This window comes from Halichoerus grypus, chromosome 14 (genome assembly GCF_964656455.1).
Source record: "Halichoerus grypus chromosome 14, mHalGry1.hap1.1, whole genome shotgun sequence".
Classification (NCBI taxonomy): Eukaryota; Metazoa; Chordata; class Mammalia; order Carnivora; family Phocidae; genus Halichoerus; species Halichoerus grypus.
In genome coordinates this window covers 33,479,179-33,506,478 of record NC_135725.1, presented here as the reverse complement: position 1 = coordinate 33,506,478, position 27,300 = coordinate 33,479,179, and the positions used below count along the sequence as shown (strand labels likewise).

Here is a 27,300-nt window from a genome sequence, read left to right as displayed (position 1 = left end):
TTACTCAAATCTGAATTCTAAAGTCAATGTTCCCTTAAAGCAATGCCAATGTGTAACCAGTTTTCAAATACAAGCAATACATTTATAAGCACAGCAAACCAAAGTCCATCAGCCTCTTCTGTGCCATCAACAATTATTGTATTTTACTATCAAATAGGGAAAGCTAGTTCAGGGCATCTTTATGTTAATTGTTCTGGAAACTGTCCCAAATATGCTGCTTCTAACTCTAAATTATATATGCAAAAAGGAACAAAGAGGTCAACGATCCCAAAGGGTGGTTAGAAAAAAATACCTTAAACTGAGTTTTATTTTATTTTAGAGCACTGAGACACGCAACCTCTCAGCCCAGAATCTAGATGATTCCTCAGCTCAATCTTCCTCTTGGAAGCCTAAAAACTTGCCAGTATACCACGCAGAAGAAACCAGAGAGACGGCACAAAATAAACCATTAGTTCAGGGGAAATTTGTGGTTGACAACAACCTAGTTTCACACATTTCTACACCTATGAGATTAACTATACACAACTGCTTGCTTAAAACTGGTATGGAAGATAAGAGCACCTGGCAGCCCCTCAACTAGCCTAGGAACTTTGGAAATATCTCCTTAGGTCCCATGTATAAAATGCCAACAGTATTTACTCTGCCTTACCCATTCCAATGGAAATCCCACAGAAGTGGTTTAAGACAAGGTGCCATGTTCTGTAAGGAAGCCTAACTGTTAATGGCACTCATTTTCCCAAATATAAGTAACCATAACATGTTAAACTTAAAAACAGATTTGTTATTGGGGCACCTGGGTGGCGTAGTCAGTTGAGCGTCTGACTCTTAGTTTGCACTCAGGTAATGATCTCAGGGTCCTGAGATCAAACCCTGCATTGGGCTCTATGCTCAGCTTGGAACTCTCTCTCTCTCTCCCTCTGTCTCTCTCTCTCAAATAAATAAATATTTAAAAAAATAGATTTGTTATCACTAAAGAATAAATCAATAAGAATACACTAGAATTGAAATACCAAAAAAATACAGCAATAATCTAGGGCACCTGGGTGGCTCAGTCAGTTAAGCATCTGCCTTCAGCTCAGGTCATGATCTCAGGATTCTGGGATCGAGCCTCGAGTCTGAGTAGGGAGCCTGCTTCTCCCTCTCCCTCTGCCCCTCCCCCCACTGCTCGTGCACGCTCTCTCTCTCTCTCTCTCTCAATAAATAAAATCTTTAAATATATATATATAGCAACAATCGAATACAAGACATAATTTGGCAATCCAAACATGGTGGGAACTAGAATACACTAAAGAATCCTCTAAAGAGCAATATTAGAAAATGTTTCTCAAGCCAAAAACTGTTAAAATCTCCTTGGTTCTTTGGGGAAACATATACTAACATGCAAACACATGCATACACACACATACGCACTCACATAAAATGAAAAGCCAAAGGAAATCTTAAAGAGGTTGTTTCTGTTTGGTAAGCTTATGAGTAATTTTTATTTTCTTCTTCATATTTTTCTATATTTTTTCAATTTTCTACATGAGTATATACTACCTTAATAAATAATAAATTCTCAACGTAGAATTTACTTATATTAATGAAAACCCAGAAGGAGAATGGGGAATGTTTTCTCTTTTTTTAACTTTAATATTTCAAACATATACATATTTAAAATGTCATGTATCTATCATCTAGCTTCAATTACCAATATTTTGCCAACCTTCTTTCAACTATATCCAATCATCTTATTTTCTAAAGTATTTTAAAAGCAAATCCCAACCCCATGTCACTTAACCTGCATATATTTAAATGTGTATCTTTAATTAATAAATATATATGTGTGTGTATATATATATGTGTGTGTGTATGTATATATATATACACACATACATATATAGTCACCATGCCATCATTACATCTAATAGAACAATAATTCCACAGTATCATCTAATATCTAGTCCATATTCAAAAATAAGAATGGTCCTTTGGGCACCTGGGTGGCTCAGTCGATTAAGTGTCTGCCTTCAGCTCAGGTCATGATCCCGGGGTCTTGGGATGGAGTCCTGCGTGGGGCTCCCTGCTCAGTCAGGAGTCTGCTTCTCCCTCTGCCTCTCCCCCCTGCTCATGTGCGCATTCTCTCTCTCTCTCTTTCTCTCTCTCCCCCTCCCTCTCTCGCAAAAATAAATAAATAAAATCTTTAAGGAAAAAAAAGAAAAAATGGTCCTTTCAATTTAGAAACCCATCTAGGGGCACCTGGGTGGCACAGTCGGTTAAGCATCCGACTCTTTTCAGCTCAGGTTGTGATCTCAGGGTCATGAGGTGGAGCCCCCTTGTCAGGCGCCATGCTCAGCACAGAGTCTGCTTAAGTTTCTCTCTCCCTCTCCCTATGCCCCTCCCCCCTCTTCTCTCTCTAAAATAAATAAATCTTTTTTTAAAAAGGGGGGGGCACCTGGGTGGCTCAGTCGGTTAAGCGTCTGCCTTCGGCTCAGGTCATGATCCCAGGGTCCTGGGATCAAGCCCCGCATCAGGTTCCCTGCTCGGCAGGAGGCCTGCTTCTCCCTCTCCCACTCCCCCTGCTGTGTTCCCTCTCTCGCTGTCTCTCTCTCTGTCAAATAAATAAATAAAATCTTTAAAAAAAAAAAAGAAATCCATCTAGAAAATTTTAAATTGTGCCATTACCTCATGCCCAGAATGCATAAAGAACTATAAATCAGTAAGAAAAGCAAGACACAAAAGAAAAATATTCAAAAGGCTTAAAAAGGCACCTCAATAAAAGGGAAAATCCGAACAGCCAATGAACATAAGGAAAAAAATCATAACGCAACTTAAAACCACAAGTTACTACTACACACACCCAACAAAATGGCTAAATGTAAAAGAATGACAATACCAAGTATTAGGTAGGATGTGGAGCACTAGGAACTCAAAAACACTACTATAAGAAGGTACAAACTGGAAAACAGTTTTCTTCTAAAGCTAACCATACACATACCCTATAACCACTACTAGGCGTACATCCAATATAAACACATGCTTCCATACCCAGGGAAACGTGCTGAACATTCATGAAAGTTTTGCACATAAAAGCCAAAACTAGAAGCAATCAACATGACCATTAGCAGCAGAACAATAAATGCACTGTGGAACATTTATACAATAGAATAACATACTGTAAAGAAAATGAATGAACAATAGCTACAGTGCAGAAAAAGCTTATAAATGTTTATAATGCATGAAAGAAGCCAGACATAAAAGAATACACACTGAATGATTCTTCTAGTTATATAAAATTCAGAAACAGGGTATAATTAACTACATCTTTAAAGAAAAGAAGTATATGACTGCCATAAAGTCAGAAGAGTGACTATCTTTGGAGAAAAAAGGGAAGACCATGATCAGTGAAGAAGGTGTGCAGGGGAACTCTAGGGTGCTTGAGGTCAGTGATGGTACACAGGTGTTCACCTTGCAATAATTTATGAAGCTTTAAGTTATGTTTTATGCACTTTCTTAGCTTTCAAAACATAGAAAGTTTAAAAATACTATAATAATAGATTCAGGCAAATATTATCAATGGATGTAAATTCACTAGATGAAAGGCTGCTGGAATACAGGCTATTCATCTAGTCTCTAAGCATCACCCTATAAATCTCTTACTAATTATAAAGAGAAATCCTTGACCAGATCCTTCAGATGAGGGAAAAAATTTATATATATATTATTGGCAAAATTAGTATCCCATGAATATGATCTATATATTAAATGATATACTAATGTTAAATTGCCTTGGTATTTTTGTTTTTGTTTTGTTTTTGTTTTTTTGTTTTTTAAGATTTTATTTATTTATTTGACAGAGACACAGTGAGAGAAGGAACACAAGCAGGGAGAGTGGGAGAGGGAGAAACAGGCTTCCTGCTGAGCAGGGAGCCCGATGTGGGACTCGATCCCAGGACCCTGGGATCATGACCTGAGCCAAAGGCAGACGCTTAACGACTGAGCCACCCAGGCGCCCTAATTACCTTGTTATTAAAACACACGTAATAATTAAAGGAGAACTGTCATAATGTCTGCAACTTACTTTCAAATGTTATAGCAGATAGAAACACAGAGAAAGAGATAAAGAGAGACAATGGCGGAGCAATGGAAAAACAAAGGAAATGAGGCAAATATTAACAACTGGAGAATCTAGGTGGAGTATCCAAGTGTTCACTGCACTACTTCAACCTTTCAGTATGTAAGACATTTCCCAAAATAAAACAAGGAGAGAGGGAATAAAAGGTTTCAAAAAGGAAGAACAGCAATAGCAACAAAAGACAGAGTTTACATGTATTAGGAGGAGACAAAAAGGACTGGATTATTTCCAGTATATTATAGTCTCACGAAAAATAACTGGAAAGACTGTAATAATATGTACTTTTTAAAAAAGAGAAAAATCGGTGCGCCTGGGTGGCTCAGTTGGTTGAGTCTGGGACTCTTGATTTTGGCTCAGGTCATGATCTCAGGTCCTGAGATCTAGCCCCCACACCCCATAGGCTCCACACTCAGCAGGGAGTCCACTTGGGATTGATTCTCTCTCCCCCTCTCCCTCTGCCCCTCTCCCCCACGCATGCATGTGCACACTCTCTCTCTAAAATAAATAAATCTTTTTTAAAAAATAAATAAATAAATAAGAAAATCTTTCACAATTTGTGGAAAACAGGAGACTAAGTCTGTTCAAATATAACTTTTTTAAATGACTAGGGGAAAACTACTAGAAGAACGCATATTAAAATACTGTTTTTTGCCTTAAGGTGGTAGTATTATGGATAATATTTCCTGTTTCCCAAATATCTTTATAATGTGTTTTGCTTAAAAAAAATTTTAGTGTAATTTAAATATTAGCCAGATAACCACATAATATATTACTGTCGAACAATTTCAGGTATCTGTACCATTTGCTGGTTTCAATCTGAAAAATACCAACAACAGAAATCCTACTGATAACATCTTGATTTCCCCTTATCCTATGAGGAATTATGGATCACACAAAGCATAACAAAGGACTACTTCTCAAGTGCCTAAAACGGTAACAAAAATAGGAAATCTGCCCTTTACAAAACCCATTACAGTATAAATATACCTCATCATATATGCTCCCATTAATGTCTGCACCATAGATAGGTGCCACAAAAGTTAAGTTCTTCCAGTACTTGCGCTCCAAATCTTCATAATCCAAGTATCTTGGAGTACAGTATCTGCAAAAGGTAAATGAAAAGAGTACAAACCAATACGACGATATAAGATTTTCCCCACCCATATCACTTAAATCACTTTCTAAACAAAATTTTATCAAAATGAAAACGATGCAGCAACTCATGTTGTCAAATCTAACAAGCAAATATACAAATGTATTTACCATGGATCTCTGGGTATTCTAAATATTCCTAAATAACTCTAAATAATAACTTCATATATTTTACTAATAAGGAAAATACTCTCATGAAAGTATCAAATATAGAAGAAGAGTTAAAAACTCATTATTTTATCTTTCAAATTATTTTCTAAAATCTTTAACCAATTATTCTATACTAGTAAATTTTATAGACTTAACATGCAAAAGATAAGACATCTACAGAAAAATTGACAAAAAATAATTTCACTAAAAGTTGAGGAAAGCAAAACCAAAATAAGATACTTTGCAACCATTAGATTGGCAAATGCTTAATATATTAATGGTAGGTTCTTAGAATGAGACCTCTCTCACACAGCTGGAGTGAAAGTATAAAGTAGTACAAACTTTCCAGAGTATAATTTTTTACACATATCAAAACCTTTAAAAAATGTGTATCTTCAACCCTAAAATCCAACTCTGGAAATTCATTCTAACAATGCAGAGGCATATACAACGATACATGACCTGGGTTGTTTGCTCCAGTATTAACTGAAAACTCAAACTAATGTCGTCCAACAACAAGGGCTAAGTTAAAAAAAATACAGAATACAAAATAAGGTAATCTTTCTATGTATTGATATTAATATTTTTCCACAATGAACTAAGTAGGTTATAGAATGGTGAATATACTATGATAATATTTATGTAAAAAATATCTATAACTGTATTCAAAAGGCCAAAAAGAAATATATACTATATTATTAATATTAATGGTTATCTTTCACATTGGAATTACAGAAAAGCAGACTTCTCTGTATTATTTGGATTGTGAACAAATAATTTTATATTAATACACACACACAAAAAAAACAATATTTCTACATGAAAAAAGAAATCAACAAAACAAGAAAGTAATGAAACAGGTTTTTTAGCAGTAAAAAGAGCAGCAGTAGCAATCCCCATAAAGCCTACTGACATTTTATTATAGATTTAATAACTGTAGAACAATCAAAATCAATACCCACTATACTGGGACCCCAAACTAGTTACCCAAGCATTAAGCAAGAAAACCAAACAAATTAACAACTGTATTTGAAATATAGAATAGTTTGCTGATTTACCCAAAACATTAGAATCTCAACAGTGCTGTGAATTGTGTAAGACTGTTGAATCACAGACCTGTACCTCTGAAACAAATAATACCTTATACGTTAAAAAAAAAAAAGAAGAAGAAGAAGAAGATAGCAGGAAGGGAAGAATGAAGGGGGGGGGGAATTGGAGGGGGAGACGAACCATGAGAGACTATGGACTCTGAGAAACAAACTGAGGGTTCTAGAGGTCCCAGAACCTCTGAGGGTATGGGTTAGCCTGGTGATGGGTATTAAAGAGGGCACGTTCTGCATGGAGCATTGGGTGTTATATGCAAACAATGAATCATGGAACACTACATCAAAAACTAATGATGTAATGTATGGTGATTAACATAACATAATAAAAAAATAATAAAAATAAATAAATAAAAAGAGTTAAAAAACAAACAAAAAAAGACTCTCAACAGGACAGCCAAAAATAAAAAGGATGGGCATGAAAGCATCATTAACTCCACTGTATTCCACCACTTCGATTAGTAGGTTCCAATAGTAATAAGAATTCTAGGCAAGCTAACCAGAGATCATACTCAAGTGACAAAGGTAACAGACATACTGTTTATTATGCCTTACAGAGAAATTTGTTGTATTTTTTTTTTTTAAGATTTTATTTATTTGCGAGAGAGACAATGAGAGACAGAGAGCATGAGAGGGAGGAGGGTCAGAGGGAGAAGCAGACTCCCTGCTGAGCAGGGAGCCCGATGTGGGACTCGATCCCGGGACTCCAGGATCATGACCTGAGCCGAAGGCAGTCGCTTAACCAACTGAGCCACCCAGGCGCCCTGTTGTATTTTTGAATACTAAAGTCCTAACCTGTGTTTCACTGTAAGAGACCCAAAGAATCTATCACTATATACTACTCAATCATGATCAATTTTAACTACCTATAACTCTAAAAAAGAAACATATGGTTCAGTATTGGCTACTGAGGTTAAATTCTAAGATCTGTGAATACAGTATTTGTTGACTGAATGAATAATGATTCTAAACTTGAAAAAAAAAAAAAAAAAGTGACCAGTTCACTCAGTTGGTGCCCAATTCTAATGAAACCTGGCTACAGATTCCATCCCTAATAGATTGTCAGTCACAGCTGTCCCAGGGCGCCTGGGTAGCTCAGTCGTTAAGCATCTGCCTTCGGCTCAGGTCATGATCCCAGGGTCCTGGGATCGAGCCCCGCATCCGGCTCCCTGCTCAGCGGGAGGCCTGCTTCTCCCTCTCCCACTCCCCCTGATTGTGTTCTCTCTCTCGCTGTGTCTTTCTCTGTCAAATAAATAAAATCTTTTTTTTTTTAATATTTTATTTATTTATTTGAGAGAGAGAGAGCATGAGGGGGGGAGGGTCAGAGGGAGAAGCAGACTCCCCGCTGAGCAGGGAGCCCGATGCGGGACTTGATCCTGGGACTCCAGGATCATGACCTGAGCTGAAAGCAGTTGCTTAACCAACTGAGCCACCCAGGTGCCCCCAAATAAATAAAATCTTAAAAAAAAAAAAATCACAGCTGTCCCACAAATCCAGTATCAATTTTCTCAAAAGCAATCCAACCATTCCTTTTTCCCAGAACCTTTTATTCACTGTATTACAATTGTTAAGAGATGAGTCTCCAGGACCAGCCTGCCTAGAGCTTTGAATCCAGGCTTTGCCATGTATAAGCTATGTAATCCTGGGCAAGAGACTGAATTTCTCTGGACCTCAGTTATTCCTCTATAAAACAGGGATAATAACAGTTGAATTACTGTGAGGACTCCATTACATAATTATGTAAAGCACATAGCTCCATGCCTAGAATAAAGTATAGATCAGTAATGTAAGTGATACAAGAGAGTATTTAAAGTTTTATAGTAGAACTATGTTGGAGGTCTCTAGATTTTCTTTGAACTAAGTTGTGTTATTAACCAAATGAGCATGTTATCCTGTCTACTGTTTACACCAAGCACATTATGCACTGTGCACCTATGCAAGGGCATATACTGAATGAAGGAAAACAGATGAGCAAAAAAAACAGGAGAATGCCTCCTGCCTCCCATGAAAATTAACTCCATCTCAGGACCATCCTATAACCATTATGAACACTATTCGACCCAACTACAGCTGTAAGTGAACAAGTAAGAGCCTTGGATTGAGGCTTAGAAACCCAGTTCACGGACATTTGAAATAAATTTCCCACACGGAATTGGCAGAGGAAATATAAAAAGAATTTTCAAAGGTATTTTTTTTCCTAGGAATCTTCATTTTATTTTTTTCTCTCCAAATTTCTATTTAAATTCTAGTTAGTCTACATATAGAGTAATATTGGGTTCAGAAGTAGAATTCAGTGATTCATCACTTACATACAGCACCCAGTGCTCATCATAACAAATGCCCTCCTTAATACCCATCACCCATCTAGCCCATCCCCCACCCACCTCCCTCCATCAACCCTCAGTTTGTTCTCTATCATAAAGAGTCTCTTATGGTTTGCTTCCCTCTTTTTTTTCTCCTTCCCATATGTTCATCAGTTTTGTTTCCTAAATTCCACATAAGAGTGAAATCATATGGTATTTGTCTTTCTCTGACCAACTTATTTCACTTAGCATAATACACTCTAGCTCTATCCACATCATTGTGAATGACAAGACTTTTTTGATGGCTGAGTAATATTCCATCATATGTATGTATATGTATGTATGCTGTCGAAAAATAAAATCTTAAAAAAAAGTACAAAAATTTATAAAGAAAAAAAAAAAGTTGGGTAAATGTGCTTCCACAATCTTGTTTCAATAGCATTACACTAATAAGTGGCTAAAAGAGTTCTTAAAGTGTTTGAATGCAAACCAGTCCAGTCTATGATAAAAGTTTCACATTCTCAATAAATGAGATCTAAAACAATGAGGCTTTACTAATGCCTATCAAAAATTCAAAACAAGGGACTCACATGAAATATAAAACTTTTGGGGTGAGTCCAAGATGGCAGAGGAGTAGGAGACCTAAATTTCGTCTGTCTGAGGAATTCAGCTAGATAGCTATCAAACCATTCTGAACACCTATGAACTCAACTAGAGATCAAAGAAAAGAATAACAGCAATTCTACGAACAGAAAAGCGACCACTTTCTGCAAGGTAGGACGTGCGGAGAAGAAAATCTGAGGCGATATATGGGAAGATAGACAGCAGGGGGGAGGGAGCCTCCCTCAGCCAGCTACTGGCAAGTGATAGAGCAGCGGAGCACAAAACTGGAACTTGTAGAAGTCCACTCCAGTGATGGAGGTCACTCTGGTGGCTAACCAGGGGGTGGAACCCTTCCTGGGACACTGGTCTCAGGACCCTCAGGGTCACAGGAAAACTGGGGGTGCCTGAGTGCGACAGAGCTCCCAGGTATCAGAGCAGGGAAGCCGGCTGCAAAGAGAGAGCCAAGGAGTGGGCTCTCAGCTCGGGGTTGTCATAAACTGTGATCTTCGGCATAGTTGGGTCCCTGGGTCCCGACAAGCAGCAAAACCAGGGAGACTCCTCTTCTTCCCCTGGGAGGAGTGGCACAGGAGCATGCTGCAGGAATCTGCTGGGTTTGGAGACTCCAAATGGGGCCCTGTGCCAAAAATATAAATGCTCAGACACAGGCTGGGTGAGCAGAGTGCGGACAGAGACCACGGAGACAGGAATGACTGACTGCTTTTCTCTGAGCACTCACTGAGAAGTAGGGCCTCAAGCTCTCTGCCCCGCTAGCGCCAGAAACTGGGAGGCTGCCATTTTCAAGCTGCCATTTTCATTCTCATACTCTAAAGCTGTGCAGAAAGCCTCAGGGAACAAAAGCTACAGAGAGCAAACCAAAGCAGATTCCTTAGCCTGGCCCATGGCAAGGACAGTGCAATTCCACCTGGGGCAAAGACATTCGAGAATCAATGCAACAGGCCCCTCCCCCAGAAGATCAGCAAGAATATCAAGCCAAGACCAAGTTTACGGATCAATGAGAACTGCAAAACTCCAGCGCTAGGAAAACACAGCACGTAGAATTCATGGCTTTTTCTCCATGATTCTTTAGTCTTTCAACTGCAATTTTTTTAATTTTCTTTATTTTTTTTTTAATTTTTCTCCTTTCTTCTTTAACCAACTTCATATCAAATCTGTTTTTAAAATCCTTTTTAATTTTCATTATTATACTCATATTCTATCCCTTCATTGTATTTAACCTTATTTTTGTGCGTGTGTGTGTGTGTGTGTATGTATACATATATATAAAAGTTTTTCTTTCTTTAAAATTATGGGATGCAGTTTCTTCTAAAGAACCAAAATATGCCCTAAATCTAGTGTATGGCTCTATTCTATTCACCCGCCTAATCACATTCTCTCTTTTTTCTTCTTCTTTCTTTTTTCAAACAACTTCTTATCAATTCCTTTTTCAAAATCTTTTTTTTTAATTTCCATTTTTACAGTTGTATGCCACCTCTTCCTTGTATTTAACCTTATTTTTGTATATATATAACTTTTTCTTTCTTTAAAACTTTGGGATGCAACAACTGTTCAAAATCTTTGGGATGCAGCAAAGGCAGTCCTAAGAGGGAAGTATATAGCAATACAAGCCTTTCTCAAGAAACAAGAAAGATCTCAAATACACAACCTAACCCTACACCTAAAGGAGCTGGACAAAGAACAGCAAATAAAGCCTACACCCAGCAGAAGAAGAGAAATAATAAAGATAAGAGCAGAAATCAATGAAATAGAATCCAAAAGAACAGTAGAACAGATCAACAGAACTAGGAGCTGGTTCTTTGAAAGAATTAATAAGATTGATAAGCCAGAGTTACCAAAAAGAAAAGATAAAGGACCCAAATAAATAAAATCATGAATGAAAGAGGAGAGATCACAACCAACACCAAAGAAATACAAACAATTATAAGAACATACTATAAGCAACTATATGCCAGCAAATTAGACAATCTGGAAGAAATGGATGTATTCCTAGAGACTTATAAACTACCAAAACTGAACTAGGAAGAAATAGAAAGCATGAACAGGCCCATAACCAGCAAGGAAATTGAAGCAGTAATCAAAAATCTCCCAACAAACAAGAGCCCAGGGCCAGATGGCTTCCCAGGAGAATTCTACCAAACATTTAAAGAAGAATTAATACCTATTCTTCTGAAACTGTTCCAAAAAATAGAAATGGAAGGAAAACTTCCAAACTCATTCTATGAGGACAGCATTACTTTGATCCCAAAACCAGACAAAGACCCCATCAAAAAGGAGAACTACAGACCAATATCCCTGATGAACATGAATGTAAAAATTCCCACCAAAATACTAGCCAATAGGATCTAACAGTACATTAAAAGGATTATTCATCACGACCAAGTGGGATTTATTCCTGGGCTGCAAGGTTGTTTCAACACCCGCAAATCAATCAACATGATACAATACATTAATAAAAGAAAGGACAAGAACCATATGATCCTCTCAATAGATGCAGAAAAAGCATTTGACAAAGTACAGCATCCTTTCTTGATCAAAACTCTTCACAGTGTAGGGACAGAGGGTACATACCTCAATATCATAAAAGCCATCTATGAAAAACCCACAGCGAATATCATTCTCAATGGGGAGAAACTGAGAGCTTTCCCCCTAAGGTCAGGAACACGGCAGGGATGTCCACTATCACCACTGCTGTTCAACATAGTATTAGAAGCCCTAGCCACAGCAATCAGACAACAGAAAGAAATAAAAGGCATCCGAATCAGCAAAGAAGAAGTGCAATCTTCACTCTTTGCAGATGATATGATACTTCATGTGGAAAACCCAAAAGACTCCACCCCAAAACTGCTAGAACTCATACAGGAATTCAGTCAAGTGGCAAGATATAAAATCAATGCACAGAAATCAGTGGCATTTCTATACACCACCAAGACAGAAGAAAGAGAAATCAAGGAGTCGATCCCATTTACAATTGCACCCAAAACCATAAGAACCTAGGAATAAATCTAACCAAAGAGGCAAAGAATCTGTCCTCAGAAAACTATAGAATACTCCTGAAAGAAAATGAGGAAGACACAAAGAAATGGAAAAACATTCCATGCTCATGGATTGGAAGAACAAATATTGTGAAAATGTCTATGATACCTAGGGCAATCTACACATTTAATGCAATCCCTATCAAAATACCATCAACTTTTTTCACAGAAATGGAACAAATAATCCTAAAATTTATATGGAACCAGACAAAACCCCAAATAGCCAGAGGAATATTGAAAAAAAAAAAGCAAAGCTGGTGGCATCACAATTCCAGACTTCACAAAGTTGTTTTTTTTTTTTTTTACAAAGCTGTCATCATCAAGACAGTATGGTACTGGCACAAAACAGACACACAGATCAATGGAACAGAATAGAGAACTCAGAAATGGACCCTCAACTCTATGGTCAACTAATCTTTGACAAAGCAGGAAAGAATGTCCAATGGAAAAAAGACAGTCTTCAACAAATGGTGCTGGGAAAATAGGACAGCCACATGCAGCAGAATGAAACTGGACCATTTCCTTACACCACACAAAAAAATAGACTCAAAATGGATGAAAGACCTCAGTGTGAGACGGGAATCCATCAAAATCCTAGAGAAAGGGGAACCCTCCTACACTGTTGGTGGGAATGCAAGCTGGTGCAGCCACTCTGGAAAACAGTATGGAGGTTCCTCAAAAAGTGAAAATAGAGCTACCATATGATCCAGCAATTGCACTACTGGGTATTTACCCCAAAGATACAAATGTAGGGATCCAAAAGGGTACGTGCACCCCGATGTTTATAGCAGCAATGTCCACAATAGCCAAACTGTGGAAAGAGCCAAGATGCCCATCGACAGATGAATGGATAAAGAAGATGTGATATATATATACAATGGAATATTATGCAGCCATCAAAAGGAATGAGATCTTGCCATTTGCAATGACGTGGATGGAACTGGAGGGTATTATGCTGAGCTAAATAAGTCAAACAGAGAAAGACATGTATCATATGACCTCACTGATATGAGGAATTCTTAATCTCAGGAAACAAACTGAGGGTTGCTGGAGTGGGGGGTGGGGTGGGAGGGATGGGGTGACTGGGTGATAGACACTGGGGATGGTATGTGCTCTGGTAAGCGCTGTGAATTGTGCAAGACTGTTGAATCTCAGATCTGTACCTCTGAAACAAATAATGCAATATATGTTAAGAAAAAAAAAAAAAGAAGAAGAAGATAGCAGGAGGGGAAGAATGAAGGGGGGGAAATCAGAGGGGTAGATGAACTATGAGAGATGATGGACTCTGAAAAACAAACTGAGGGTTCTAGAGGGGAGGGGGGTGGGAGGATGGGTTAGCCTGGTGATGGGTATTGAGGAGGGCACGTTCTGCATGGAGCACTGGGTGTTATGCACAAACAATGAATCATGGAACACTACATCTAAAACTAACGATGTAATGTATGGGGATTAACATAACAAAAAAATCCTAGAGGAGAACACAGGCGGTAACCTCTTCGACCTCAGCCACAGCAACTTCTTCCTAGACACATCGCCAAAGGCAAGGGAAGCAAGGGCAAAAGTGAACTATTGGGACTTCATCAAGATAAAAAGCTTTTGCACAGCAAAAGAAACAGTCAACAAAACCAAAAGACAACCGGAGAGAATGGGAGAAGATATTTGCAAATGACATATCAGATAAAGGGCTAGTATCCAAAATCTATAAAGAACTTATCAAACTTAACACCCAAGGAACAAATGATCCAATCAAGAAATGGGCAGAAGACATGAACAGACATTTCTTCAAAGAAGACATCCAAATGGCCAACAGACACATGAAGAAGTGCTCAACATCGCTCGGCATCAGGGAAATACAAATCAAAACCACAATGGGTTACCACCTCACACCAGTCAGAATGGCTAAAATTAACAAGTCAGGAAATGACAGGCGTTGGTGGGGATGCGGAGAAAGGGGAACCCTCCTACACTGTTGGTGGGTATGCAAGCTGGTGCAGCCACTCTGGAAAATAGGATGGAGGTTCCTCAAAAAGTTGAAAATAGAGCTACCCTATGACCCAGCAATTGCACTACTGGGTATTTACCCCAAAGATACAAATGCAGTGATCCGAAGGGGCACGTGCACTCCAATGTCTATAGCAGCAGTGTCCACAATAGCCAAACTATGGAAAGAGCCCAGATGTCCATCAACAGTTAAATGGATAAGGAAGATGTGGTATATATATACAGTGGAATATTACACAGCCATCATGAAATCCTGCCATTTACAATGATGTGGTTGGAACTAGAGGATAAGCGAAATAAGTCAATCGGAGAAAGACAATTATCATATGATCTCACTGATAGATATGTGGAATTTGAGAAACAAGGCACAGGATCATAGGGAAAGGCAGGGGAAAATGAAACAAGACAAAAGCAGAGAGGGAGACAAACCATAAGAGACTCTCAGGAAACAAACTGAGGGTTGCTGGAGTGGAGGGTGGGTGGAAGGGATGAGGTGGCTTGGTGATGGACATTGGGGAGGGTATGTGTTGTGGGGAGCACTGTGTATTGTGTAAGACTGATGAATCACAGACCTGTACCCCTGAAACAAATAATACATTATATGTCAATAATAATAAAAAAAAGAAGAGCCTTTTCTGCACTACCCAGGGAAGGGTCCATATGGCGTTTTGCGTTCCTTTCGTAACTTAAAAGGAAACTAATGTCTGGAGCCCTTGATGTCCTGCAAATGAAGGAGGAGGATGTCCTCAGATTCCTTGCAGCAGGAACCCACTTAGGTGGCACTAACCTTGACTTCCAAATGGAACAGTACATCTACAAAAAGAAAAGTGATGGTATCTACATCATAAATCTGAAGAGAAAGTGGGAGAAGCTTCTGCTGGCAGCTTGTGCCATTGTTGCCATTGAAAACCCAGCTGATGTCACTGTCACATCGTCCAGGAATAGTGGCCAGCGAGCTGTGCTGAAATTTGCTACTGCTCCTGGAGCTACTCCTATTGCCAGCGGCTTCACTCCTGGAATCTTCACTAACCGGAGCCAGGCAGCCTTCTGGGAGCCGAGACTTCTGGCGGTTACTGATCCCAGGGCTGATCACCAGCCTCTTACAGAGGCGTCTTATGTTAACCTGCCTACCATTGCTCTGTGTAACACAGACTCTCCTCTGCACTATGTGGACATTGCCATCTCTTGCAACAACAACGGAGCTCACTCAGTGGGTCTGATGTGGTGGGTGCTGGCCAGGGAAGTTCTGCACATGTGTGGCACCATTTCCTGTGAACACCCATGGGAGGTCAGGCTGATCTCTACTTCTACAGAGATCCTGAAGAGATTGAAAAGGAAGAGCAGGCCGCTGCTGAAAAGGCTGTGACCCAGGAGGAATTTCAGAATGAATGGATGGCTCCCGCTCCTGAGTTCACTGCTACTCAACCTGAAGTCGCAGACTGGTCTGAAGGCGAGCAGGGGCCCTCTGTGCCTATTCAGCAGTCCTCTACTGAAGACTGGAGCACCCAGCCGACCACTGAAGACTGGTCTGCATCTCCCACTGCTCAGGCCACTGAATGGGTAGAACAACCACTGAGTGGTGTTAAGCTGCTCTTCCACAAAGGCAAACAAAATGGAAATAAGTTTGCCAGAAAATAAACAGTTTGTAAAAGTTAAAAAAAAAAAAGAAGAAGAAATATAAAACTTTCAATTCCTTTGGAATAGACACAGTGCTCCATAGCTGGAACTTTACATACACAATTAAGATTCTTCAAGCACCATCAAGTACTGACTATGTCAAATATAAATTTAAAATTTTAAAAAGATATCAACTAAATTCATCCAAAGAGCTCAATTTCACATGCACCTACCCAGAGAATTTAGATGGTGAAGTTTTTTGATCAGCTGATTGGTTGGCTGATTTGGCGTTTTAATTTTTTTTCAAATTAATGTTTTGGTGTTGGGCCTTAACTACCATATCAGAAACTTTTTTTAAAAAGGTAATTTAAAGGGGTGCCTGGGTGGCTCAGTCAATTAAGCATCTGACTCTTGGTTTTGGCCCAGGTCATGAACTTGGGGTCCTGGAATCAAGCCCCATGTCGGGCTCTGCATTCAGTGGGGAGTCTGCTTCTCTCCCCCTCTCTCTCCCTCTCCCTCTGCCCCTGCCCCGACTCATGCACTTCCACTCGCTCTCTCTCTCTAAAATAAGTAAATAAATCTTTAAAAAGAAAGGTAATTTATAATAATAACTGTGATAGTTTCTAAATATATACACAAATTCTTTAATACTCCTCCCTTCAAGAAGTAGAGCTTAATTCTCATCCCCCTGACTATGGGCTGCACTTTGCAACTGGCTTGTAACAAATGGAATATGGCAGAAGTCAAGAAACAGATCATGAAGAGATACCATGGCTTCCATCTTGGTTACTCTCTTGGATCACTTGCTCTGGAAAAAGCCAGCTGCCACAACATGAGAAGCAGTCCATGTGGCAAGGAACTCAGGACTCTAGCCAACAGCCATGTAAGGGGAACAATCTTAGAAAAGGATCTTCCAGTCACAGTCAAGCCTTCAGATGATAACGGCCCCACCTGACATCCTGACTGCAAGATGAGAGGCCCTAAGCCACAGCCACCCAGCTAAGCCACTCCCAAATTCCTAACCTACAGAAACTGAGATATTAAATGCTTGTTGATTTAAGCTATAAGGTTTGGGGTAATTTGTTACACAGCAATAGGTATAATTACAATAATGCTAATACAATAATGGTGGCCCTTCAAGTCGTTCAGGGTTTCCTGTTCAAATTACTCATCTTCTAAATATATAATGTATCATTTGAGACCTAAACATCGTCAGGGGTATGGTGTGCTTTGCAGCACTGGTGGCTGGCACAACTGATGGTGTGGAGGGCAAAGGAAAAAGCTCACCACCCTGACAGGTCCTTTCCTAAGCCCCTAGGGGCAGCAGGGGACTTGGGGACCAGTGAACACACCCAAGGTGCGAGAAGAGCCTCTGCTGCCTGCCCTGCCTCACCCTGCCCCATGCAAGGCACAGCTGCCCAGCCCCAGCTGCATCAAATGGAGGAGGCAGAGGAGGGTGGCATCATGGGCCTGGGCTGTACCCTCCATGCCCAGGGGATGAAGACGCTACTGCCACGGACAGCCTGTGCCAGCCACAGCCCCTAAGTCAGGCTCCCTTAGTTGCCAGATCCCGTGTCACAGCCTTTGGATCCTGGCTGGGCCAGGATCGGGATAGAGAGTTACCTGCGATGTCCCCTGCTACCCTCCCACGACAAACCAGGAACACCTGGTGAGGCCTCCGCGGGGAGTGGGACCCCCAGGGCCACAGCCACTTCCACCACAGCCAGCGCCCTGTGGTAGGGCTTCGGTGGGCAGGATGGTGCTGAGCTGCAGCTGCTGCAGAGTGAAGATGTTGCAGCACTAGTCACCAAGGGGTGCTAGGAGCTGATGTCCCAGGGTGCCAGGCCTGAGGTTCCCAAATGGAAATGAACAGAGGATGATGGGGATGCCTCTGCACCCAAGCAAGTGGCCCTTGGGGCAGGCAGGAGAACCAGGAGGCAGAGGCCAAAGGGGAGGGCAGCATGGGCTGCAGCAGTGGCAATGGTGAGGCTAGAGTGTGGCTGAAGGAGGAGGTGCCACCTGCTGCACCCAAGTGCCTGGCCCCAGACCGTACTGTGCTCTGCATGCAATACTATGGCATCTGTGTCAGGGACAGCTTCCTGAGGACGGCACTGGGTAGCCACGTGCTGGCCAGGGTAGAGGCCCTGAAGCAGAGTGGGCACAGGCATGACAGACAGCTAGTGAGCCAGCAGGCTATCCCACCACACAGCATCTACAGGGCCAGACGGCCTCAGTAGAAGGCCATGAGGCCAGCTGCTGAAGCACTGGGCTCCTCATGGTCCATGTGGATGCTGTAATCTGCCACTGCACTGGGTGCTGGGTGGCTATGTCAACAACGGGCGCACCAAGGCCATGGCGGTGTCTTACTCAGGCAACAGGCTGGGGCACATAAGGCATATGGACAATCTCCACAGCAATGGGCACTGCATCACCTCTATCTATTACCTGAATCAGAACTGGGACATCAAGGTGCATGGCGGCCTGCTGCAGATCTCCCCTGAGGGCTGGCCTGTGGTAACCAACATCGAGCCACTCTTTGATGGGCTGCTTATTTTCTGGACTGATCAGCAGAACCCCCAAGAGCTGGAACCAGCCTATACCACCAGGCATGCCATCACTATCTGGTATTTTGATGCCAAGGAATGGAGAGCAGCCAAAGACAAGTTATCAGCTACCATCCAGAAAGAAAAGTGCCCAAGTACCTGTGTTACAGCCAACTACACCCACGTAGTGGCCAGCCCCAGAGCTGCAAGGACAGACAGCCTGCCCTGACTTCAGGAGAGCCTTTGGCCCCATGCTGCTGGCCAACAACCAGTCTCAGTGCCTGCTCCTTTTCTGCCACTGCTGCTGCTCCCCACTTTGCCTCTGCCCTGACCAGTGTGGAGGGCTCCGTCTGACATCGAGGACCACGGAGGAGGAGACACCTCTCCTGCCCTGTGATGGGAGCTGGGGCTGTGCCTTGGGCAGGCGCCAGGGTTGGGAGCTACCATCACTGGAGCTGGGGGCCTGTGGTTTACCCTGTCTGGTCTTGTTCCTCTCAGGTGTGGAGAGCTGGAAAAAGCCATTGCCACCTCCTGCCAGGATGCAGGCTTGGGGGTTGCGATGTCTTGGTCTCTTGCTGGTAAAGGTTTGTTGGTAGGGAGTATCCCCAAGCCCTTCACTCCTCCAGCCTGAAATGTGAAGTGACTCCCCAACTGCTACGGCCATGGCACCTTTTGGACTATGCTGCCACTGTGTGGGCAGGATAAAAGGTGCTGGGAGGAGCATGGGCGTGAAGAGTCCTATCAGCCAAGAAAAAAATAAAAGTCTACCTCAGAGCTAAAAAAAAAAAAGACTTAAACACTGTCACACAAAGAAAATTTGCCTAACAAATATGAATCATGTGTAAAATCAAAAACACTCATGGCAACTAAAAGACAGAAAAAAACATTTATAGATATGAACAAGATGATAAAATGAGAAATAATTTCCTTAGCAGTAAACTAAATGTCAGCAAGCAACCACCTGAAGAACAGAAAACAGAAACAGTTAAATGAAAACTGAAAGAAGATGTGCAGGAGACTCCTACTTTTCATCACAAAGCTCCTCTGTCTACTTGATTTCTCACCATGTTCATGTATATCTTCAAAAAGAGTAAAAATAGCAAACTGCATGCACTCACTTGCCACTGTTAGCCAGCTGCCTGAACGCCTTCACTGTCATGGCTTTTTTCTGGATGTTGTATTGCGTGAACAGTCCCGACTGCCCTGTGACCATCTGCTGAATCGGTGCTGGAATAAGCAAATTATCAATGTCATCATAGCACTGTCTTGGCTTCCATTCCCGAGGAGGAATCACCTAAAAATACAATAATAAAATAAAATATTATCCAGAAAATATTCCAGGTAGTCATTTAGCTTTGATATTCCAACAGAATACAAGTGAAGAATTTCTCAGCATTTCTTTAACAAATGTGTAAAAGAACTGTGAAGATTCAGATTAAGGGAAATGCTTGTATTCTTCTAAATATTCACCTTATTGATACGATTTTTTTTAAACAACAAAATTTATTGAGCATTATATCAAACAGTACTTTTATACCAAATACTGTACTTTTATACCAAATACTGTACTTTTATTAACTTATTTTTAGTTGATACTACTCACTTCTCAATTTTAAAAGTAAAATTGAGACACATAGAAGCAAAATAACTAGAAGTTCAAATAATGCTTATATTAATATGATAAAAAATAAGCAAATATTTGTTTAGTCAGTATGATTTTCTTTAAATACCTCTCACACAATATGGCAAATAGAGGAGTGGTGTGCTAGTAAATGTTTAACAATCAGTTTTCTGGGAAGGTGGAGAAAACCTTGATTTGTAGCTCTTGCCTATTTCCATGATGTAACTATACCCACCACAGCTAATTTGAGCTTACCAACATGGTATCACTGAACATGAAGTTGAAAAGAGATATGCATTATCAATGTTTATGTTCCTGTATGAGGTTGTTCAGCACACTACTCTTTTCCAACAGTATTTAAACACTTAATTACTAACAGTGAAATGATCAATAAACAATAAGACCAAAAACATATGCATATGATTAAAAATTAGAAGGGACAAAGTTATTAATTAAGTCATGATTTATAGCTGGAATTTATTCACCTTTAGAAACTTTTAATTTTTTAAGATAAACTTTAAAAAATTAATTGCAAAATATAGATAGCACACATTAATAAATGCATAATTACAAATATGTAACTGTGAATTATTATAAAGCAAACATCAGAGTACCTCCAAGTGCCCTCTAAACACATGTCTCTCTTGCCCAAAAGGTAACCACTATCACAGCATTTATGGTATGCATTTCCTTGCTGGGGTTTATGGTTTTATGCCTGGATATGCATCCCTAGCACTGGTTTTTGAAATGTATGGAAATATAATTACCCATATATACATACCTTCTTTGAGGCTTATCTTTTGTGTTTCACTCAATATTTTTTTGAGATTCAAATATGATGGTCTATATAGCTGAAGTTCACTGATGTTCATTCCTACTCAGTACTCCATACAAATATTTATTCATAAATGGGGGACCATTTAGTGCTCACTTGTTTTTTTTCTGATTTTTGGCTTTTGCAAATAACACTGCTATTAATGCCATTGTGTGCATTTTCTGCTGCATCCAAGCACACAGTTCTCTAAAATAAACACATATCTACAGACACTCCTAACAGTGAAATTATTGGGACATTAGATATGTATAGATCAAATTTAACAGTTATTACTAAATGTTTGTCAAAGTGGTTGTACCATTTCACACTCCCACCAGCAATGTATGCAGAGTTCCTGCTGCTCCCCATCTTCATCGTCACTTTGTATTGTCGATCATTTAAATTTTAGTCTTTCTTATAGGTTGTGTAATGGTAGTCAAGTGTAGATTTTATTTGCATTTTCTTAATTTCTAAAGAAACTTTGTCACATATGCACTGACTCTATGAATACCCCCTTTTATAAAGTGTTTATTCAAGTCTCTTACCCATTCTACTATTGCACTGTTGGTCTTTTTCTTTTTCTTTTTTTTTAAGATTTTATTTATTTTATTTGAGAGAGAGAGTGATTGAGAGAACAAGTGTGAGGAGGGGCAAAGGGAGAAGCAGACTCCCTGAGGAGTAGGGAGGACGCAGGACTCAATCCCAGGACCCTGGGATCATGACCTGAGCCAAAGGCAGACGCTTAACCGACTAAGCCACCCAGGCACCCTGTTGGTCTTTTTCTTACTAATGTATAGGGATTCTTTATATAGTCTGGTTATTCTTGAATGTGTGTATATATATTTGTAAATATCTATATGTATATGTGTGCATGTATCAAATACCTTCTCTTACCCTGTAACTTGCCCTCCAACCTTCTTAAGGGTATCTTTTGATAAACATAAATCCTTAACCTTAACCCATAATCCAATTTGTTCATTTTTGCCTTTATGGGACTGCTTTGATCTTTGGTTTAAAAAATATATATATTTTCCTACCCTGGGGCATAAAGGCATTCTATTTTACATTCTAAGAGTTTTAAGGTTCTGTCTTTCATATTCACATCTACAGTGTACCTGCAACTAGCTTTTATGAAAGGTCTAGGTTAAGCTTCATCAGATGAGAAAACTCAGGGTCAGGAGAATGAGTGATTTCTCCAATGCACATAGCTGGTAAATGACAGAACTGACTCCAAAAAAAAAAAAAAATCAAAAGTGAGCTGTCAAGTCTAAAGTTAACTTAATTTTCATCAGCGATATGGAGATATTTCACATTTTATTTCCTCCAAGGTATGTTTAAAATGAGAATAGACACAATCATATTATACGCTATTGAAAACACATACTCAATACTTTAAAAGAATATGGACAATCATAACAAATGCATATGGATAAACACACAAAATTGTCTTCATAACATATTGAAAGGGGAAAGGGCTGTAAATACTAACTTGTTCTTCATCAGAAATAAGTGCAAGGTATTCAAAAAAATAAAACATGGATTGATTCAGGCTCTTGTTTAGAAACAAATATATCTACAATCAAAATCAATATTATATTTCAAGTTTAATATTTTCCTGTCTTGTGAAAAAAAAGTTTTATAGCAATTCTCTTTTCTAAATTTAGAGAAGTAATGAATACAATAAATTTACAAAAATTAAACATTATCTTTACAAATATTTCTTATATGTGTTCATTTACTTTTGATAAAGTGTTCAGACAGAGGGCACCTGGGTGGCTCAGTCATTAAGCGTCTGCCTTCGGCTGAGGTCATGATCCCAGGGTCTTGAGATCAAGCCCCACATTGGGCTCCCTGCTCCATGGGAAGCCTGCTTCTCCCTCTCCCACTCCCCCTGCTTGTGTTCCCTCTCTCGCTGTCTCTCTCTCTGTCAAATAAATAAATAAAATCTTTAAAAAAAACAAAAAAGTGTTCAGACAGAACTTCAAAAAATTTGTAAGTTCAGGTCTATAACAAAAATCTTATTTTTGGACTGTAATTTTAAATTTCAATGCATGAGATTGTCTTACACAGGAAATGGGAGGAAATGGAAGCACAAGATATTCAGGACTTTAAAAGATTCCAAAGTTAAACTTCTACATTCAATGAATCTAACTGAAGGAAACCCATTCCTCTTAAAGTTTACCTTCTTGAGATTATTATATCAAAATAAAAACATACATTTTATTTTATATCACCATTTCCCCAATCCCAGCCTGCACCCTATACTCAAAAGAAAATTTCTGACTGAAATCTGTATTTGCACTACTTATCTTGAAATAAGTCGCTATTATCACCATCTACCTACTGAGGAAGAAGGAGGAAGAGGAAGAGCAGTGCATCTTAAAAATCTTTCTTCACAGCTTGAGGACATAGATCACTGTCTATACTTTCCAAGCTATTCACAAAACTATGTAATGTGCATAACCTATGGTCCAGGATAGTCTATGTCCAGATTACTGTTGTGGAATAATTTCACCCACTTCATATGTAATAAAGTTTCATCATAATCTTTCTCCACAAAAACAATGTAAGTTTTACATTTAAAGAGACTGTCATTCTTCACTTTCCCAACTTGACAACCACCTTTTAGACAGAAAAGTCCAGGTGCCAAATCTCTCACTATGTAAATAAAAGTTAAATCTAAAGTATAAATCTAAAATAAAAGAAAAACCAAGACTGACTGTAATCTAAGGCCAAAATCACTACTACTGGAACTACTCAACCATTTTCTCCAAATCATAAATTAAGACCAATTCGTTAAATGGTGCATTAACAAAGAATCTGATGGGTAGCTCTATCCCCAGGGCTTGCCCTCAAAGCAAACTAGCAGCATTAATACAGTTTTGATTTTTACAACTTGATTTGGTGCAATTTTACACATTTGCTCCTGCTGCAAATTCCAGGAAAAAAAGGAAAGTAGGTGAAACTGACTTTATGTGACTTGGTGTAAAAGATAACAAAAATGGCCCCCAAAACCCACAAAAAACAAAAAAACAGTTCATTGTATTCCTAGTAGAAGCAAAAGAAAATTATCACAAGACGGAATAAATGAGTATCTCCAACTTTGTCAATAAATCTCACTCAAAAATAAAAAAGTCTAGACTCAGGTGTGTTTTGTTCAACACTCAGAAAACTAATTGTGCTTCTCATTAACTCCACTCTGTTACAGAATGCCAACAGCCGCACAGGTGTACCCTTGGGAGGGTGTGTGCTGCTTCCCCTTCTCATGTTACTAAATGTGCTTCCCTACCACAGGACACTCCCTAATCTCAGAGGAACACAGTAAAATCTATGTTTGCAAGGAACAAAAGGGAGAAGAGCAAGACAAAGGGCTGCATTCAAAGCCCAGAGAAAGGGACAACCAGTCACCCCCAACTTTCCTCCACTCAAATAAAGCCCAAATCCTTACTAACCCACTGCTAGTTTATGATCAAAATTGTATGTGTCAAGTAATTCTGAAATGATATTTTCTTCAACTCAAGAATGATTTTTCTCGAAGGGGGCAGTAGGGAGGATGGTTTTTTTCCAGGTCAAAGATAATCTGAAGTGTTGAGGTTCCAAAAGTGGGTTCTTTAAGAACTAACTCAATAAATAGGTTAAACTAAGAATTCCTCATCTGAGAAATTCATTATAAACCTCTTTACTTTTGTTTCCTTTTCTTTACCTCTTTGTTTCCTCTTTATCTTCCTTTTCTGTCTCTCACCCACTCCTAATAAACTTTCACTCAACTTAATATCCCCCAAATTTTAAACCTTTTCTAGGAGGGACTTGAACCATACACAACAAAATGACAGACCTCAGGGGATGGATACCAGCACAGTCGATTTGGGTTACAAGCAGGAGCATCCAGATGCAGGAGGACTTGAATACCAACCAACCCCGGCAGTTCTGAAAGTTCTCTCCTCTGATGTCTGCTCTTAATGCTACTGGACCTCCCCTTGGAGATGGGAATTCCGAGAAGAACCCATGACCCAGCCACAGTGGAGCAGGCTCTGGCAGGGCTCAGGAATTTCTGAGGAGATGCTGACAAATCTACAGAAACCCAGATTACAAGCTTAACATTTAGAATAATAAAATGAAGTAAGTGCAGTAAAACATATTCTTCTGAGGGAACTCTTTCCCTCCCTCACCCCCTAGCCTCTTACGAGGTAAATTTTTAATTGAAATATATTTCCAGGGACCCTGGATAGCTCAGTTGGTTAAGCGGCCAACTCTTGATTTCAGCTCAGGTCATGATCTCAGGGACATGGGATGGAGCCCCACGTCAGACTCTGCACTCAGCATGGAGTCTGCTTGTTCCTCTCCCTCTGCTCCTCCCCCCACTCACACGCTCTCTCTCTCTCTACCTCTAAAATAAATAAATAAAATCTTTTAAAAAACATTTAAGAAAAAAGAAATATATTTCCATTATACAAGGAACCCATCTCAGGTTGTGATCAAAGGATGAATTATATAGATCATCTCTCTTTCAAAGTTCTAACTTTGGATCTATGGGTGCAAACCTGCAGTGCAATATTCAGCACCTTACTGTGACCCTCAGCATATCACAACTATCCCTGACAGGACTCCCTGTTTCCACTCTGTCTCCCCACGATATTCATTCTTCATGTAGGAGCCATTGTGACACTTTCAAAATAATGTCACTGGGGTGCCTGGGTGCCTCAGTCGGTTAAGCAACTGACTCTTGATTTCAGCTCAGGTCATGATCTCAGGGTCCTGGGATCGAGCCCAGCCTGTGGCTCCTTGCTCAGCAGGGAGTCTGCTTGAGGATTCTCTCTCCCCCTCAGTCCCACCCCTGACTCATGCCCACGCATGCACTCTCTCAAATAAATAGCTTTAAAAAAATAATAATAATAATAATAATGTCACAAAAATAACAAACACACAAATAGCCACCATGTCCTTCTCTCCTCTGCTTTAAGCCCATCAATGCTACACTTAAAATAAAACCCAAATCCTTACTAAGGCCAGGCAAGCCCAGTATGATCTGGCCCCTTCCAGGGCTCTTACCTTACTTACCAACCTCTTCCTCTGCTCACTGAGCCCCAACTCCACCTTCCTGTTCCTCTGACACATGAAACTCAGGTCAGCCTCCAGGCCTCTGGACTTGCTATTCTTTCTGTCCCCACATCTTGAAAAAGTTGGTTTCTTTATATCCTTTGGGTCGCTGCTTAAATGTCCTTATCTCACCACCTTAAGAAGCTACCACTAGAATATAAACTCAACAGGGGCAGAAATGTGCTCTTTACTATCCCATCTCCTCTATACAAACCCCCAGCACCTGGCAGTACCTGGTATGCAGTGGGCACTCTCCACATTTGATAAGCAAGTAACTGAAAAGAAAACAAAATAGGCAAATCTACAGAGAAAGAAAATAGATTAGTGGTCACCTACAGTTGAGGGGATAGCAGGGACAGAGAATGACTGCCAATGAGTACCAGTGAACTGTACACTTCAAGTGGCCAAATTGTATGGTATGTGAATTACATCTCGATAAATCTGTTATATCTGTAAAAGGGGAAAGAGAGAAAGAAACAATAGAGGAAGAGAGGAGGGAAAGAGGGAGGGACAGGAGGGAAGTAGTTAAGCTTCCAGTTAATAACTGTCCTCTATGAGAAAGTGATGAAAGCTATGAATACTCTCACCTCTCTCTGAAGCCCACACATCCAATGGATCTCTTTGGTTTCTAGAAGCCACACGTGTTTTGTTTAAAAAAAAAAAAAAAAAAAGCCCTAGAACACAACCTAGCATAAACAGTTAAAAGAAAAATAAGACAATTATTCTTTGAACAAATCAAATGCTCTGCATGGATTAACGAAAACAAATTTTGTAAATATCTTCCTCTGGAATAAACCATTTCCCATATCATGAAGACTAAGAGCATAAATGAAAGGCCAAGTGATTGTTTTTGGTTTAAAGGATGTAAAGATAATCACCTTTGCAAGACCTGCTCGATGGGCTCCTTTAGATTCCATGTATGCGAGGTACTTATTGAACTCCCGGAACTCCTCCATGGAGGGTCTGAAGGTCATGATCTTACAGCTGGGGTTCAAAGGACTCTCCACCTCGGCCACCTCCATGATGGCTGGGGCAGTCTCTGCAGAGGAGATGATGCAGTCATCAGCACTGAATTATTGTGTGCTTAAGGTTGGTGGTCATTTCTCCCAAATAGCATGTAAGCACCCCACTC

The 27,300-nt window shown here is 40.0% G+C and overlaps 1 protein-coding gene and 2 pseudogenes across 15 annotated transcripts in view; 2 read left to right on the top strand and 1 right to left on the bottom strand.

The window, feature by feature from the left end:
* The window catches only part of KDM4C (lysine demethylase 4C), a 459,189-nt gene that overhangs the window by 394,973 nt on the left and 36,916 nt on the right, over positions 1 to 27,300 (bottom strand). For 13 of the 15 annotated variants that reach the window (XR_013443953.1, XR_013443954.1, XR_013443955.1 and 10 more), the window contains 3 exons: positions 27,047 to 27,207; positions 19,755 to 19,930; positions 5,102 to 5,216 (listed from right to left, as the gene is read on the bottom strand). Coding sequence is in view for 11 of the 15 variants with exons in the window: in XM_078062213.1 (XP_077918339.1) it covers positions 5,102 to 5,216; positions 19,755 to 19,930; positions 27,047 to 27,190 (435 nt within the window). In the remaining 4 variants the exon portion in view is untranslated. Of the gene's footprint in view, positions 1 to 5,101; positions 5,217 to 19,754; positions 19,931 to 27,046; positions 27,208 to 27,300 lie in introns of those variants that run through there. The other 2 variants (XM_078062212.1, XM_078062214.1) reach the window with 2 other exon arrangements.
* On the top strand, positions 15,177 to 16,062 carry LOC118518807 (small ribosomal subunit protein uS2 pseudogene; annotated as a pseudogene).
* On the top strand, positions 16,788 to 18,824 carry LOC118518809 (prolyl hydroxylase EGLN2 pseudogene; annotated as a pseudogene).